Genomic DNA, 17,667 nt, shown 5'->3' on the forward strand with positions numbered 1-17,667 from the left:
GTCCTTACCTTGCAGTCTACTATGCCTTTATTTTTATTGTTGGCTTCTTGTACAGCTTTTTTAGGCCATATACGGCCAACAAAAGGGGAGACCAGAGGGTATAAGTATGGTTCCAGGAATTTTTTGAAGATCCAGAGCAGAACTGGAATGACGATACAAGGAATGCACACCATTGTCCCAGGCTTGAGCTCTGAAACTGTTGATATAAGGGATAAAAAAAAATTAGCTCCCCATTGATGATTGAAGGACTTCAAGTTATTTGAAAGGATTATATTTATAGTGAAGGAAATACTTAAAATATGCAATTTGCCAAAAGCAAAGGTTTTTTAGATAAAACTGCTGTTACCTTATAGATAAGGTAAAGGAATAGGTGATAGATATAAACAGAGAGATGCCAGATGCCAACCTTCCCAATCATAAATCTGAATAAGACATCAACATTCAGTAGGTGCTAGATGGGTTACATGTGCCAATCTATTTAATTCTCAAAAAACTCATAGAGGCCAGGTGCCCTTGCTATCTTCATTTACAGACCAAAAGTAGAGACATAAAAACATAATGACATAGTCTATTTAGAGTGAATTAATTTCCAAGGCTCAATCTTCAGAGACTGACAGTATCAATTTGCCAAACCTAACAATGCTACAAGCAAAAAAAAAAAAAAAAGCTACAAATCAATTAGCCTTTCCCATGCAACAGTCTCCCTTCTTTTCTTTTACTTTTCTTCTGTCTCCTAGCTCCCACAGAGCTGGAGATCAAACTTGAGGCTCTGTGCATGCTTATGCAAGTACTTTACCATTAAAGTATATTTCTAGTCCTTTTGTTTTTAGGGATAAATAAGGTGTGTCAAGTAATAAAATTCTATTCAATATCATATCGGTTAATTCTTCAGCTTCAGAATGGTACATAAGTCATATACCCCTGAGCATAATGCAAAATGTTAAGACTTGTAAATTCCAAAATATTATAAAGTAGTACTGGCTGGAAAATAGCACCATCACTAAGCTTTTAAAAATTATTCGGGAGGGGGGAGGCTGGGAAGGGATGTGAAGGGTAAACAAAGGAGGAGGATGCAATGCTTGGTAAGAAATGTACGCATTATTCTGCCCCTGCAATTGTAACCCCTCTGTACAGTATGTTCACAAATAAAACAACATTAAATTAAAAAAATTATTCATACTACAGGTTAATAATAATAAGAATGTAGCTTTGAAAATGAATCACAAGAGGTATAAACAAAAGTGAAAATTACATCAAGGAATGACCATCTATTTTACAAAGAATTCAATAAACTCTTTGAAACTTCGACAAATTAAATTTTTTTAAAAAACTTGTCCAAGTAATGTGCTCCAAAAAGCATAAGGAACAAACGCTTTGATTGAAAGTCATAAAAATTAGGTGCTGGTGGCTCACAATTGTAATCCTAGCTAATCAGAATCTGAGAATACTGGTTCAAAGTCAGCCAGGGCAAAAAAGGTCCTGAAATTCTTATCTCCAATTAATCACCAGTGGAGTGGAGGTGTGGCTAGCTCAAGTGGAAACGTGCTAGCCTTGAGGAAAAACACTAAGGTAAAGTGTGAGGCCGTGTATTCAAGCCTCAGTACACACGTACACGTGTACACACACACACACACAGTCATAGAAGCAGCGATTTTTTTTTTCCCCAAGAATAATTATTTTTGGCTGATCTGAAGAGATTCTGAGGTGGTGTCTTGGGTCTTGCACTCTTAGGTACCACTGCACAATTTTGTCAGGTAGACTTAGCCTGGCAGCTGCCTAGACCTAATACTTATTTCACCACTTTCTGAGCAAATTAATTCCTTCACATGTAAAATGAAGGCAATGAAAGTACCCATGTCACAGACATGAAGTAAGGGTGTGACAATATGCTGTGGAAACAAGTATTACAAAAAGGAAAAGGAAGATCTGAAAGCTAGGACCTGTACTAAGTTCAACTAGCAGTGAACCATAGGTCAACTGGAATTCCCAGTTCTGGCTTCCCAGCTCAAGACTCTCCTTGGCTTTTCCTCTTCCAAAATACACAACAGTAACGTTCTTCCCCTTCTACTCAGCCCTCACAAAACTGGTGGTGCTACCTACCAGAATGATGACTAGCAACCCATCATACTCATTTTTACCTTTGCCGTTGAGTATTTTAATAAGTCGTAAATAAATTCTCAAGGGAAAGTGCGACTATTCACTCAAGCCACAAGCGTGGCTTTTATAAAACTTTAGCTCTTTTCAGAAAGAAGTCCTCTTTGTAGCACATTTCACACAAGAAACTATGAAACTACAAAGTGGCAAGGGCTCGTTGCCACTTTAACGGTTCTCCAAGCCAACAGAGTCAGAAAAATGGACTAAACGGCTGCCGAGGAATCTTCCACTGCCTTGGTCCTAGATGGTTAGATAGACACATGGACACCCGGCAGGTAGGGCCGGAAAGCCATCGCCCTCCAAAGAAACCAGCGGAGTCAGACCAAGTGAGGGGCGACGACTGCAATGACCGGAAGGGTTCGGCAGGGAAGGGACATAGAGGCAGAGGACGAAACGGCCGCCTAGGAAGGAAGGCCGGCTGAGGAGGTGCCGGGCCGGACCCCGCCGCCAATGCGGAGCTGGACCAGGGAAGGCTCGAGCGGGGATCGACGTGCCTCACGTACCGTGAGGGCCGGGAATGAAGGAGCGCCTCCGGGTTGGAGTCTGCGAGCCGCCGCGCCCAAGCGCCGCGGGAATGAGGAGAACTGGGGCCCCGCTGCACCCGAACCCAGCGGTACTCACCGCAAACCCACTTCGCGATCCCGAAGCCCCCAGGCCAAGTCTGCACTTCACTTCCGGAGGGAGGGCCCAGCTGCTGCCAGCCAATTGGCAGCTCCAAAGGTCCGACAAAGGCGTACTGCGTCAGGAGGACGTACAAGACGCAATGGTGACGCAGGGCCTTACCCTTGAGGGCGGGGCAGCAGAGCCTAGCTTCCTGTTGAGGAATTCAGTGCAGTCCTTCAATGCTGGAGGGAGATTTAAAATGCATTCAGGAAATGACGCTGGCTGGAGCTCACTCCCCGGTAGTATAGTAGCCTGAGGCTTTCATTGAGCTATTTACTAGATGAGGGGGCCTGTGTCCCCAAGGCTGGCCTGGCTCTAGCCTGTGTGCTTGGGACGAGAGGTCTGCACCGCCTCACACCACTTCATGAGCATGAGCAGAGGAATTTGGGAGTCAACCACGTAAGCTTGGGGTACATAAATTCGGGTCAGGACACTGTTGCTTGGAAAAGGTGAGGATACCGAGGCGAAAACATACTAGAAACTGCCTTTAGTATTCCAACCGCTCATCGATTGGGGTACATACCTGCGAGAAATGAAAATAACTCTTAGTTCACAGTACTATTTGTAAACTCAAGCGTTCAGTCACAGGGGATTAAAAACGTGCTGGGACATAGGTCAGCTAACAAGTGCATTGACCTGAACTCCAGCACCCCCCCAAAAAAAGGGGGGGGCTGGGAAGGTGGCTCAGTGGTAAAGTGCTTGCCTTGCATGCATGAGACCCTGGGTTCGATTCCTTAGCACAACATAAGCAGAAAAAGCCAGAAATGGTGCTGTGGCTCAAGTGGTAGGGCGCTACTTGAGCTTAAGAACCACAGGGACAGTGCCCAGGCCGAGTTCAGGTCCAACGACTAGCAAAAAAATTAAAAACATATATATAGTTAACATGCCCTAATCTTGAAAATGCAGTGAAGGCTAGTGCCAACAGGCCATATACCAATTTTCTTCAAAAGTATCCGAAATAGGATGGGTACAGTGGAAGCGGGTTAATCACAAGCCAGTCATGGATGCATGGCTGAGTACATCAACACTGCACTATAAATCGGTGAACTGTACCTCTTAGTAAATCTCAAAGGAGTGGACCAGAAATACCCTTGGCTGGTGATTTATGCTCGTAATCTTAAACTAAGGAAGCTAGAGGTCCAAGGACAAAGCAAGCAGCCTTTCACAAGACCTCTTCTCAACTTTGCTGTGTTGTGGGAAGCCCCCTGATTTCAATGGGAGATTCTGAAAGGGCATCTCAAGACTACAATAGACTAAAACAGGTGTCAGTCCAGGCACAGTGGACAGGGACACTCAAAAGGGGTGTGTAATTCAGAATTAGCCCATAGTACAGTACCTACCAGGCAAACAAGAGGCTCTGAATTTAAATCCCATTACCCTCCCTCCACCCACGTGTTTATATAAAAAAGGCATCAGGATTCAAAACATGTTTGGGCCAGCCCTACCTAACAGGGAGGGATAAGCATGTCAAGTTCAGGAAGGTTAAGAAACAGGTCTCTTCATAACAAAACACAAGTTTTTAAGTGTCCAGAATGGCCCCAGCCATTAACTGTATGGTGATGCACATCTATAATCCCAACTCAGTAAATGAAGCAGGGTTGCCAATTTCAAAGCCAGCCTGGGGGGGGCTTGGAAGGTGGCTCAGTGGTAGAGCGCTTGCCTTGCATGCATGAGGCCCTGGGTTCGATTCCTCAGTACCACATAAGCAAAAAGAAAAAAAGCCGGAAGTGGTGCTGTGGCTTAAGTGGTAGAGCGCTAGCCTTGAGCTGAAGAGCTGAGGGCCAATGCTCATGCCCAGAGTTCAGGCCCCAGGACCGGCCCCCCCCCCTCAAAAAAAAAGCCAGCCTGGGATGCTTGAAAAGACCCCAACTAAGCAAAAAAAATTGTGGCTAATTTTAATAAGAGGAAACCCAAACACATATAAAGTAACGATAACCAACATTGATTTATTTGCGTTTATTTTATGCTAAATTTATTCCCGTGCCATAAGTTTTTGTTTCTTCAGTTTCTTCTGGGATACCTGGGCAAAGAAAATAAAGACCATTAAGTTTCTAAGAAACACATTAAATTTTTACAAGACTTCAGTTTATCCTCAAGTCAAGAGCAGAGGCAGTCCTGCTGTTAAGAACTATAGGGGGCTGGGACGTAGCTCAGTAGCAAAGTGCTTGCCTAGCAAGTGCAATGTCCTGGGCTCGATCCCCAGTACCAAAAAAGACAAAAAAAAAAAAAGAGGGGAATAAGGCCAGAGGGGCTAATATAAGTACCAAAATCAATGAAGTTAAATTTAGTTATGAGGAACAAGGTATAGAATCAGTAATAGGTCTTGGCTTATCATTTGCTAAAAACAAGTTCATCAGATTTTGAAGCAAGTGTTGGACTTGATGTATTTAACACAAAGTTTACAAAAATACTGTAGTCAGGAGGGTTGCTCAGAATAAGTTTCCTTTCATGGTTATTCCAAAGGTGTCCTAAGATAGTCATCACAGCAACCCTGTCTTTCTAATATTGTGCACAAATCAACTTACCTTTTTCTTCTGTGCAACCTCCTCCTCTGGTTTAGGAACAATTTGCTCCTTCTCAGTAAGGATCATCTCAATGTGGCAGGGGGAGCTCATGTATGGGTTAATCCTACCATGGGCTCTGTAAGTTCGGCGGCGCATCTTAGGTGCTTTGTTCACCTGGATGTGTTCAATGACCAGGGAGTCTACATCTAAACCCTGGAAGAGTAGAGAACAGAATTAGGCAATATCTCTAATTTTTTATACCATTAAATGCATCACTGGCAAAAAAAAAAATGCCAAATTCTTGCCTGAACAAAATTTGAATGGCTGTCTTCCAATGGGTTGTTAGTTGAAGAAAAGACCTTTTTCCTCTCAAGTGGTAATTAATTATAACCCAAATGGAGAAGTTTCATCAATTATATTGCTATTTTATGTTTTTCACTATAAATGCAGGCCAATAAAGCATATTAGTGATCAAGCAGTCAGTATGGTTATTAGCCACATCAACAATAGGTTCAAAACAAAAACAAATTATATCACCTTGTGCTAAAGTTCTAGGGCCTGTCACTTGATGGGCAAACACCATTTTCTACATCCCCAACCCAGGAAACAAATTTCTTTTGTCAAGTGCAGGGAACAAGGGACAACTGTATTACATGTGTGTAGATTGTTCATGAGCATCTTCGTGTTTGCTTTTTTTCAGTCATGGGGCATGAACTCAAACTGAGTGCCTGAGGTTTTTTTTCCCCCACTCAAGGCCAGTGCTCTACCACTGGAACAAAAGTATCACTTCTGGTTGGCTTTGAATTGTCTCCTGAGCAGCTAGATTACAGGTCACCATCACTCAGGCCACACTATTTCTTGTAAAGCTTTTGTCAGTCTAGCCTGGCCTTCATTTCCAAATCTTCCTGCTTTCACCCCACAAATACTGGCAATAAAGACAACCACATCCGGAATTTTACACAGAATTTTGTAGTTAGAAGGCAGCAACTCTTAAAAATTTACATGAGATTTAAATAACCAGGACAACTGAAGACATAAATGTGGACCATCTAAGTTGCACATACATAGATGTGAATACTTTGTGTACCTTCAGTTCTGCATTACTCTCTGCATTCTTAAGCATGTGCAACAAAAATTCAGCACTCTTTTTGGGCCACCGACCCTGAGTCCAGCCCCACTGTTTGGCCTAGAAGAAAATAAAGGGAGACAAATTACTTTCTTTGGTTCAAATCTACGTTAGAATCAAGGTGGAATGTTTAACTCAACACCAAGGTTGCTCAGAACTTGAGTTATTTCACGGTTAATCCAAAGGTGTCCTAAGATTGTCATCACAGCAACCAAAAGTGGCAGATTTAACTATTTCTAACCAATCACCTGTGTAATTTCCTCCCCCAAATACCAACTTAGATTTCTCACCTGGGCACACCTGCCAACTCCACCATTGTAACGCCGGAATGGCACACATTGCTTCTTTAACGTCACATCTTTCAGATACGTGGTAGCTTTTCAGATATGCATACCCTTGATGGCCTGGGCTGTTTCTCTGGTGTTCTAAATACAAGTAATAAATTCTGGTAAACTGAGATAAAGCACTGAGATAAAGGTTTTTTTGTTCAACTGGGAGACATATGTGATTTTAAAAAGCTAAGGAAAACCTCAAATCTCCATCAAGTGTAAAATAACTGTTTCAACCTGATCTTATCCTGCACAAGTCCCAGTATTTCTCTTGTTATTTAAGTTCATAAATCTCAAGTCAACATGCTCACTAGACCCCAGTGTTCAATGTCTAGATAAAAAGGTGGCTGCTCAGAAGTGATTTAGTTTTCATGGTAAATCCAAAGGTGTCCTAAGAAAGCCATCATTGCAGTTACCACCTGAAGGGAAGACATAGAAAATATGTATGTAGTCTTGTATCTTATAGATCGTCTATACCTTACCTTAAAGTGTACACGAAGATTGGAACCTCTTGACTTGCATGCTAAAAAGCATAAAAAGTCGGTTAATGTCAGGCACGGTTCACATCCACTTCAAAATAACACACGTGCATTTATTTATATATTTAGATAAACTTACATTTTGTGGGGTTTTCTGGATCTAGAGAATAGCGAACCATTTTCACAGGTCACCTTGAAAAAGAGTATAATGTAATTGTTGAGAGTGCTGATGCAGCTGAAGTAGTTTCCATTGCTACCAACTGCTGCTCAGAAATAATTGTTTTCATGATGAATCCAAAGGTGTGCTAAGAAATGCCATCATTGCAGCCATTCCTTCCCCTACCCGGTGTTCTCCCAAACGCTGACCCACGAACACTCCCTACGCTGGTTAGGACGAAACAGTGACACGGACCACACATCCCCAGTATTGGAGAGGGGACCCCAACATCCTGTCTTTCGGGCCAAAATGACGCATTGGCAAGGCAAAACCCAACCACGACCTCTCTCAGACACAACCACGCATCCTTTCCCCACAATAGCCTTTTGCTACCAGCAAAGAGAGGCCAGACATGCCGCACTTTGCTGAGTGGAGTCGACCCTGCTTACCCCCTCAAACGTCCTCGGCCACCACTCACCGCAGGGCAGTGCGCTGGGGGTCGGTTCGACCCCCCCGGCGCTCCTGCTCCAGCCTCGGCCGGCCAACCCATTTCCCGTCTATCATGCTCCGGTGCGGGCCGGGCAGGCCCGCCGGACCCGGCGCGCCGCGTAACGCGCTCCGCCATAGAAAACGCCGCCTCGGGCGAGGAATCGTAGTCATGGGGATTCAGTTGCCAGACACCTCAACGTTGGCGACCCCGAGGCCAGGATGGCGGAGATGACCGCTGGATTGAGCACTCGGAGCGCGACACCCGAGAAACACTCACCTCTGGCCGCTTACAGGAAGAGGAAGAGCAGGGGCTTCCGGGAGAATTCATGGCAACTCAACCTCTCGCGAGATTTCTAGCAGAGGAAATGGGATCTGAGGCGGGGAGGAGGGCGGAGAGTAAAAGGGAGTGTGGGAGGTGTTTGAAGAATTTCTGAACACGAAATGCCCTCTTAGGGATCGTCTCGAAATTCTCTCTTTTTAGATCCAGAAATAGGATTATGGATTGAAAGTGTCCACTGAAAACAAGTAATGTTGGCACTTGGGAGACTGAGGAGGCAGGTGGCTTGCAAGTTCGGGCCAGCTGGCTGGGAACTCAGTTCCAGGTTAGAAAAAAGAAAAAAAAAATAAACATAGCGAGTCATGTTGGTCCAGGTTTGTAATCCCGGCTACTTGGGAGGCAGGAAGATCCCAAATTGGAAGCCTGCCAGGGCAGTTTCGTGAGTCCCTGTCTCAAAATAACTTTATTTTTCAACTTTTATTGCAAACTATTTCAACTACACTAAAATGAATTTTTTTTATTATTATTTTTTAGTCGGTCGTGGGGTCTGAACTCTGGGCCTGGGCACTGTCCCTCGGCTCTTCAGATCAGACTAGTGCTGTACCTCATGAGCCACAGCACAACTTCCGGCCTTTTCTGTTTATGTGGTGCTGAGGAATCGAACCCAGGGCCCCATGCATGCAAGGCAAGCGCTCTACCACTGAGCCACCATCCCAGCCTCAAAATGAAATTTTTGAAAGGGGCTAAGGATGCACTTTGGTGGTTAAGCACTTATCTAGCATGTTTGAGCACTGAGTTCGATTCCTAGTTCGAGATGAGGGAGGGAGAAACAATCTTGTAATTCTAAGGACCGTGTGTTAGCAAGTAATAGTGGGAGATTTGGTTTAGTCGCTCTGTGTACTTTTGTCAGGCTTTTTTTTTGTGATCTCTAACACCCAGGAGGAAGTTCTTCAACGGGCAGTTAAGAAGATAAAAGGATTATGGTAATCTGACAGTTCTCCGGATTGGAATTCCCCAAACAATTAAACCAGCGAGCAGAAAGTATGAACTGAAATCTTCAAATCTTCATTATTGCTCTGGGTCTTTCTGTTGCTTTCCTCTCAGCCAGTGTTGGTAGAGCCTGACTTGTTGTTAGGTCTCATATTTCTGGGTTTTTGTTTTTGTTTTGGGTCTGGTTGTGGGGCCTGAACTCTGGGCCTGGGCGCTGTCCCTCAGCTCTTCAGCTCAAGGCTAGCGCTCTACCACTTGAGCCACAGCGCCACTTCCGGTTTTCTGGTGGTTTATTGGAGATAGGAGTCTCACGGTCTCTCCTGCCCGGGCTGGCTTTGAACCGAGATCCTCAGATCTCAGCCTCCTGAGTAGCTAGGATTAAAGGCGTGAGCCACTAGCGCCCGGCGCGATTTTCTTTTATGGAAGGCTGATTATGGCGAAAGATGTCAGGATATAGCTCACCGTAACACATCTGCTGGCGGTCACTCTAAGTCTTGGACCATAGAAAAATTGGTGGGCAACAAGCCATTTGATATTAATGAAAAACAGGCTAACTTTCCCCCAGGATTGCTCGTTCAGATTCAACACACTGCCCTCAAGGCCTGGAAAAGCCTCCCTACTCAAGGGTCCGCCGTTACCTCTTTGGCCAAAGTTCAACAGGGACCCCATGAATCTTACAGTGAGTTCATTGGACGCCTTACAGAGGCTGCCGAGCACCTTATGGGAAAGGAAGAAACTGATAATGAGCTTATTAAACATCTTGCTTTTGAAAATGCCAATTCTGCTTGCCAAGCGGCTTTATGTCCCCTCCGCCATGGCAAAACCATTACTGACTTTATCAGACTTTGCTCTGATGTTGACCCCGCCTCGCGTAACATTGGCCTGGCCATAGGTGCTGCCCTTAAGGATTTTACTCGGAGCCAAAAACCTAAAACCTGCTTTAATTGTAAACAGCCTGGCCATTTTTCAAAGGACTGTACAGCCCCCAAGGGTGAAAAACCACCCCATCCGTCCCTATGCCCAAGGTGCAAACGGGGCAAACATTGGGCCTCTGAATGTTGCTCCAAAACCTATATTCAGGGCAATCCCCTGCCAGCCAAACAGGGAAACTTTGTCCGGGGTCCACCCCAGGGCCCCAAAAACCAAACAGGACAGAACCCTGGGGCTGTCAAGGTTCGTCCCCCAAGTGACCCCTCACGCACCATCAGCGCCCTCATACGGGCAACCACAGGAAGCGCAGGATTGGACCTCTGTGCCTCCTCCCACACAATATTGACCCCTGAGTTAGGAAATCAGATTCTTTCCACAGGAGTGTTTGGCCTACCGCCCCCAAACACCTTTGGTCTCATTCTGGGGCGTGGTAGTGCTGTTTTTCATGGCCTTAGTATTTCCCCTGGGGTTATTGACAATGACTATGAGGGAGAGATTAAGCTACTGGCTGCTGCTTCTCAGGGGCCAGTCACAGTTTTTCCTGGACAAAGAATTGCTCAATTAATATTGCTTCCCCTTGTTAAGACAAACCCTGCGCCTTCTTTATAATATTACCAGAGAATAGGCAAGGCCTCGACCTTCTCACTGCCAGGCAGGGTGGTCTCTGTGTTTTCTTACAGGAGGAATGTTGCTTTTATGTTAACCAAAGTGGTGTGGTTTGGGATCAAATTAGACAACTTCAAGAAAACTTAGAAAAAAAGACGGCGGCAAAGTGATTCACGCACCGGATGGTGGGGGGCCAACAGCATACTCCCCTATGCTCTTCCTCTGCTCCGACCCCTTAGTGCTATCCTGCTAATTGTTATTGTGGGACCATGTATTTTTAACAGGATAATTAGTTTTGTAAGACAGCAAGTTGACTCCCTGGCATCCAAACCCCTGCAAATTCATTACCATGGGCTAGATTTGGCTGATCAGGAATGGGGTGACTTTCTTGGAGCCACCGCCTCTTGCTATACAGGCAAGTCAAACAGCAGAGCTTAGGCCTTCTTGGCGGCCGAAACCCGAATCGGCTAGACACACATGCCGTGGGCACCTATGGAAGGGTGGAACCTAGTGGTATCCACCGACGAGGGCTCCTAGAAGCAAATCCATCTTCATAGAGGTGGGATCCGTCTGTAATCTTCTCCCCTCAAAAAGGATCGTTAAAACATTTTAGGTGGATAGGTCTCTACTTCCTTCCACTGGTTAAGGCCCTTGTACTACCAGGCCTCTACAAGACTTCTGGTCAAGACCTTGTCACCCATTCCCTGTAAATAAATTGGCCCCATTTAATAAAATAAAAAGGGAGGAGATGCCGGGAACCAAGTGCTGTTTGCTAAGAAAATACTTCTACTACCTTTGATAAGAGCCATTAAGCCTCGGGGCCTACTGATTCCTATTTGACAACATTGATGGCGCCTTCTGGAGATTCCCCACCTATGACCTTTTGCAAGATATATTTTGCGGTTTTGGTGCCTAGCAACCCTATGGACCTGCTGATGTTAATTACCCTGCTCAGCGTGCTATATATACTGCCGAGTAAAAAATAAAGTTTGAGACCTTGGTCAGAACTCTGTCTTGGCCTTCTTCGTGTCTGGTTTGTCTCTCATTCAGGTCAGTTCCTCTTCGAGCCCTTGTTGACCGACCCCGCAGGCCAGGGGCACCTGGATCCATTAGCATTTTTTGTTAATTGGGGAGGGGTGGTGGGTGGGGGAGACACTAGGCCTCCGTATGCTAAGCACATGATCTCCCCTCTAGCTATATCCCTAGCGTCTCATCAGCATTGTGTACTTTGGTCTTACCCAAAAGTATTTTCCCTCTCTCAGCTATAGTGTTATCTTGAAGTATAGTTCATGCAGGAACTATATAGTTCAAAGGAAAGATAAAAGTTACTCACCACACTTTTTTTCCCCCAATACTGGGGATTGAACCCAAGACTTTGTATATACTAGGCAAGTACTCTATCACTGAGATATATCTCCATAATATTGACCAAAAGCAGTCATACTTGGATTAGCTTTCTGTTGCTATAACAAAAAATATGAGTGAGTCCACTTAAAGAAAGGAAGATTTATTTATATATTTAGTCAATCCTGGGCCTAGGTGCTCCTTCAGCTCTTCAGCTCAAGGCTAGTGCTCTACCACTTGAGCCACAGTACCATTACTGGCTTTTTCTGCTTATGTGGTGCTGAGGAATTGAACCCAAGGCCTCATGCATGCATTCCATCATGGAGCCACCTTCCCAGCTTCTCCCCCCCTCTTTTTTATTGCTTGTTTCTAGGCAGAATCTCATGATGGTGACTGTGTTCAGCAGAAGACTCTGCTCACCTTGTGATGGCCAGTAAGCACACACTGAATAAAATTTAGGGCATACCCCCAAGCCCCACTTCTTTTAACTAGGTCACACCTCCTAATGTTCCATCACAGCCCAATAACCCGTAGAATGCTGAGCCCAGCAGTGGCGCACTCTCATTTCTTCTGACTGTTCATGGTGACCTCTGTTTCCAGGTGATCAAGCTCACTGCTGCCACACTTGCCTTGGCCTGTCTTTGTCAGGGCCCTGCTTCACCCTGCTTGACCTCTGGGTATACAATCCCTGCTTCTGTGTTTCACTGAGGAGGAGGCCAGGAGCCTGGGACTGGATTCCAGGAGAGCACCAGGAAAGCTGTAGCAGAGATTCAGGCAGAAGGGAGTAAGAGCTTGGCAAGGTGAGAATAAAAAAGTAAACACCCTGAGGTTTCTCAAATAGGGGTCAAAACTGCTTTCCAGAGACATTCTGTTTGCTATTTCCCCTCCCCTCAGCCATGAGGCTTGAATTCAAGGCCTGGGCGGTGTTCCTGCGCTCTTGTGCTCAAGGCTGGTGATCTACCACTTTGAGCCACAGCATCATTACCAGTTTTCTGTTGGTTAATTGGGAGATAAGAGTCTCATGGACTGTCCTGCCCTTACTGGCTTCAAACTGCGATCCTCAGATCTCAGCTTCCTGAGTAGCTGGGATTACAGGTGTGAACCACCAGCACCCACCTTGGTATTTCTTATTAGAGACCATCGGGCCTTCATTTCCTGGGCATACTCTCCAGAGTAGCAGGAAATGACAGACTGTTAGCCTTTGATAACAGCTGATGAGTCTCCTTATTGACTGGCAAAGACAGATGTCAAGTGAGCCCTGTAGGAGTTTTACAGTTTGCTCAAACAACTGATTGTAGTTAAGCAACTATTCTCTTATGAAGGGTTGGTCTGCTACACATTAAATCAGCTGGCCACTAGAGTTAAGGCTGACCATCTTTTTAGAAAGGCCTTTGGGGATTCTCAGCTGAAGTTTCCATGTTCTGTCATGAGGCATTGTTACCCACCTTCTCAGCCCTTGGAATAATATTTTCACTCTAGAAAGACTCTACACCCCAGGAAAGACTTAATCCTTTACAGGGATTTGCTCCACTTTCCTCAATGTGAACAGCATACAAGACTGTTTTGATCTTCACTTAGAAATCAGCCTTCTTAACCAGGAAATGGGAATTCCTTTCATGACAATAGGAAAACACAATCCTATTTATACGGGGTAGAAGTCCTTTCATTTGCCTCTCAGGCCATCTCCTCTCTGTCAGCCAGTCTTTCCCTTATCTCCCAGAGCTAGGGCAAAGTCTGATTTTGTTAGTCTTTTCAGAGACGCCTTAATTTCTCAAATGGATAAACTTTTCATTTACTATTATGGCTTTATTTCTGCATAATTTCTAGTTGGTACAGCTTTTTTCCCTGATTTTTTTTTGCCAGTCCTGGGGCTTGAACTTAGGGCCTGGGCACTATCCCTGAGCTTCTTTTGCTCAAGGTGTATCACTTGAGCCACACTGCCACTTCTGGCTCTTTCTGTTTATGTGGTACTCAGGAATCGAACCCAGGGCTTCATGCATGCTAGGCAAGCACTCTATCACTGAGCCACATTCCCAGCCCCATTTTTTTTCTTTTTAATGCAGGCTGTCTTTAACAGTCCTCCCGTTTCAGCATCTAGGCATTACAGGTGTATACTGCCACCTTCTTTTCTGGGAATTGAATGTAGGACCTTTTGCTCTTGCTTGGCTATTTTGCTCAAGTCTGGTGCTCTACCACTTGAGCCATACCTCCACATGTAGTTCTTTGTTGTTTAACTGGAGATAAATCTTAAGGGTGTTCTGCTTAAGTTGGACCCAAACTGAGATCCTCAGATCTCAGCCTCCTGAGGACTATAGCTCTGAGCTGCCAGTAACTGGATGTTTCCGTTCTTGAGAGAAAAATAAGTTCATCCCTTCATTTGTGGTATCAATGGATAATCTGGGTAACTGGAAAGCAATTTGGGGAGTTCAGAGAGTAGAACAGGTTGGTGTCAACAGAGAAGAAACAAGAGTGGAATTAACAGTTAGCAGGCATCTAATCAAATATTAAGTGCTATGTATGATTCCTCATGTAATCTCCCCAACAGCGTCGGGGAGAAGGCTGTATTACCCAGATTGCACAGGAGATGGACTGAGCTCCGGGTGGTGCATCTAATAGGTGGTTGAGGAAGCATTTGGCATGAAGAGATAACCTTGACTCTACTCTATTTGTAGTACATGTGTCTGTTATGGGAGAAGATTCTAGAAAGGGAATACTGTAATTCTAGGAAATTTGTCTTGGATTTTTGCCAAGGGCAACCCCAGCAAGAAACCCTCTTCCTATTTTCAAAGAGCATTGGAAAGACATACCTGTTCCTATTGCAGGTGGCTGAGTGGCACCCCGGGCCACTAGATGGCGCTGGTTAGCTTTTTTTGTTCAGGGACACTTTCTTTACTTTCATGGGCAAATGCCTGGCAAGTTTCCCTTGACATGGAGTTTTTGACTTTGATCTAACAAACAGTATTTTCTTAGACTTATTTTAGGCTTTTTGATGATAATATTGTGAATGAGGGCATGGACTGAGGATGCTTGAGCCCCAGTACAATGAGAGGGATGACATAGCCCTGTATTCCAATCACCTGAGAGCATAGAAGATGGAACACCTGAGCTCTTCTGGTCCCACTCTTTTCAAATGAAGAAACGTCCTCCATTACTCTCTAAGCAACCCACCTCTCCTCCGGTGTATCTAGTTATTTAATCACATATATTGGCCTGACATGTCTCACCTCTGGCCTTCCCAAGTTGCCAAGTTGCTAGGGAGACCAGATGAACAGTGAAAATTTTCCTTCTCTCCCTTTGTTTACTAAGAAATTTCCTTCTTCTATTCCTACTTGAAATTTTTATTTGTTTGTGTTAGTCCTGAGGCTTAAACTTAGGACCCTGGGCGCTGTTCTTGAGCTTCTTTTGCTCAAAGCTCGTGTTCTAACACTTGAGCCACATCTCATCTTCCAGCTTTTTGGTGGTTACTTGGAAATAAGAATCCTAATGGACTTTGTGACCCTCAGATCTCAGTCTCCTGAGTAGCTAGGATTACAGGTATGAACCTCTAGTCCCCAGCTTACTTATTTTTTTTTAATTATTTTTTTTTCTATGCCAGAACTGAGGCTTGAATTTAGGCCTGGGTACTATCCCTTAGCTTTTTTTTTCAAGGCTGGCACTTTACCACTTGAGCCACAACTCCACCCATGTTTTTGATGGCTTGTTAGAGCTAAGAATTTCAGGGACTTAATTGCCAGGACTGGCTTTGAACCTTGACTCTCAGATCAGCATCCTGAGTAACTAGGATTACAAATATGAGCACCAGTGCCCAGCAAAAATAATTTTTCGTATTACTGGGATTTGAACTCAGGGCTTTAAGCTTGTAAGGCATGTCTCCCCTCCCTCCACCTCTCCCCCCACTCTCTCTCTTGCTGTCCTGGGGCTTGAACTCAAAGCCTGGGCTCTGTTCCTGAGCCTCACTATTCTCAAGGCTAGCTCTCTGCCTCTTGAACCACAGTGCCACTTCCAGCTTTTTCTGAATTGTTTATTGGATAAGAGTCTCATGGACTTTCCTCCATAGGCTAGCTCTGAACCTCGATCCTCAGATCTCAACTTCCTGAGTAGCTAGCATTATAGATGTGAACCACTATTGCCGGGCTCTCTCCCCCTCTTTCTGACAAGGTCTTGCTGCCTACGTAGCCTGGGGTGGCTTCAAACTTTTCATCATTCTGCCTCAGGCTCTGGCTATGCCTTTTTTTTTTTTGGTAGTCCTGGATCTTGAACTCAGGGCCTGGGAACTGTCCCTGAGCTCATTTGCTCAAGCAAATCACTCTACCCCTTGAGCCACAGCACCACTTCCTGCTTTTAGTGTGTATGTGGTATGGAGGAATCAAACCCAGGGCTTCATGCAGTCTGGGCAAGCACTCTACCTCTAAGCCACCTTCCCAGCCCCAGCCTCTGGAGCACTGGGATTATAAGTATATGAGACAACATCTCAGCTTATATTTTCTTTTTGGGAAGGAATTCTCTATGTCGTTACCTGACTGCTGATGTCTTTTCATTCTTATTGATCTTTTGGGGTGATTATTTTATTTGTCTTAAAAGAAACAATTGGGACATGAGCTTTGAGAAATGCAGTGGAGTGACCCCATCCTGGAAAGCATGGAAGGCCTTGTCCCTGCAGCTAGGGTACAGTTCCTTTTCCCAAGTCTCCAGGCCCTCTCTCAACCCTCACTCCTGGAAGGCTGTGTCTCCCTGTTCCAGAGCAGAGTCCCTGCACCTGGCTCCACATCCAGAACACCTCCACATCTTGCCCTTCCCCCACACCCTTCCTTTCTATCTCATTGGCTTCCAGGGGCCTCCTCTCAGTCACGATTTCTTGTCTCTCCACTCTTTGCCATCAAAATTATTCACTAACTTGTTCCAAAATTTCCCTACCATTTAGCTCAGTCCACTAAGATTTATCTGGCACCTACAAATTGTGAATAATATGCCAGGTGAGGAATGTCCAAAGATGGAAAAGGTGTGGCCCCTTCCTCTAAGGAGACCACAGCTCCTAAACTCAGAACCGTCAGTGAACTGCAGTATAGATGTGTTATCCAGGCTGAATACAGCAGAGGGCGCCAGCATCCCTGGATATAATGACAGCCCCATTTCTGAGCCCTTCACATGCTGGAGTGTGCACTTCAGCACCTGGTCCTGTTGGTCCCCTTTTTAAAAAAAATTTTTTTAAATTGTGAAAATACTGTACAGAGGGGTTACAATTACATGGGCAAGATAGTGAGTACACTTCTTATCAAGCATTGTAGCCTCCTCCTTTGTTTACCCCCCCAACCCTCCCCCCCGCCAAAGTTGTAAAGTTTGTTTTCCACATGGCAACTTGTACTTCTCATTGTTGCAATGGGTTCACCTGTATCCTTATTTAAACACTTGTTTTTCCCAGGAAAATGAACCCTAAGATATGTATTTAAATGTTTTTTTTGTTCATGCATTTGTTTCTAACGAAATTATAAGATTATTTCTTTGTTGCTTTGTATGTCCCTCCCCCACAGTATAACCCCTGCTTTAACCTGTATTTGATGTCGGTATAATTTGTGGAGGGGAAGGGGAAAAACAGGTCCCCTTTTTTGAGTCCTGCATAGA

At 44.9% G+C, this 17,667-nt stretch overlaps 2 protein-coding genes across 3 annotated transcripts in view; both read right to left on the reverse strand.

Moving 5' to 3' along the window:
* LOC105987660 (chromosome unknown open reading frame, human C18orf32) overlaps window positions 1–2,864 on the reverse strand; it is a 4,181-nt gene extending 1,317 nt beyond the window's left edge. Inside the window, exons 1-2 of one of the 2 annotated variants that reach the window (XM_013018997.1) lie at window positions 2,776–2,864; window positions 9–196 (exon numbers count right to left, since the gene is read on the reverse strand). In XM_013018997.1, the coding sequence (XP_012874451.1) occupies window positions 9–173 (165 nt within the window). In that variant the 5' untranslated portion in view covers window positions 174–196; window positions 2,776–2,864. Of the gene's footprint in view, window positions 1–8; window positions 197–2,657; window positions 2,755–2,775 lie in introns of those variants that run through there. The other variant, XM_013018998.1, reaches the window with a different exon arrangement.
* A 1,874-nt stretch (window positions 2,865–4,738) lies between these two features.
* Window positions 4,739–7,453, reverse strand: LOC105987658 (60S ribosomal protein L17-like). Its single transcript, XM_013018996.1, is given in 6 exon segments — window positions 4,739–4,837; window positions 5,343–5,534; window positions 6,409–6,507; window positions 6,738–6,872; window positions 7,259–7,299; window positions 7,395–7,453. Coding segments are annotated over 6 exon segments (555 nt in total). The 5' UTR covers window positions 7,435–7,453; the 3' UTR covers window positions 4,739–4,789.
* Window positions 7,454–17,667: the final 10,214 nt, after the last annotated feature.

This window comes from Dipodomys ordii, unplaced genomic scaffold, assembly GCF_000151885.1.
Source record: "Dipodomys ordii isolate 6190 unplaced genomic scaffold, Dord_2.0 Scaffold43, whole genome shotgun sequence".
Lineage (NCBI taxonomy): Eukaryota > Metazoa > Chordata > Mammalia > Rodentia > Heteromyidae > Dipodomys > Dipodomys ordii.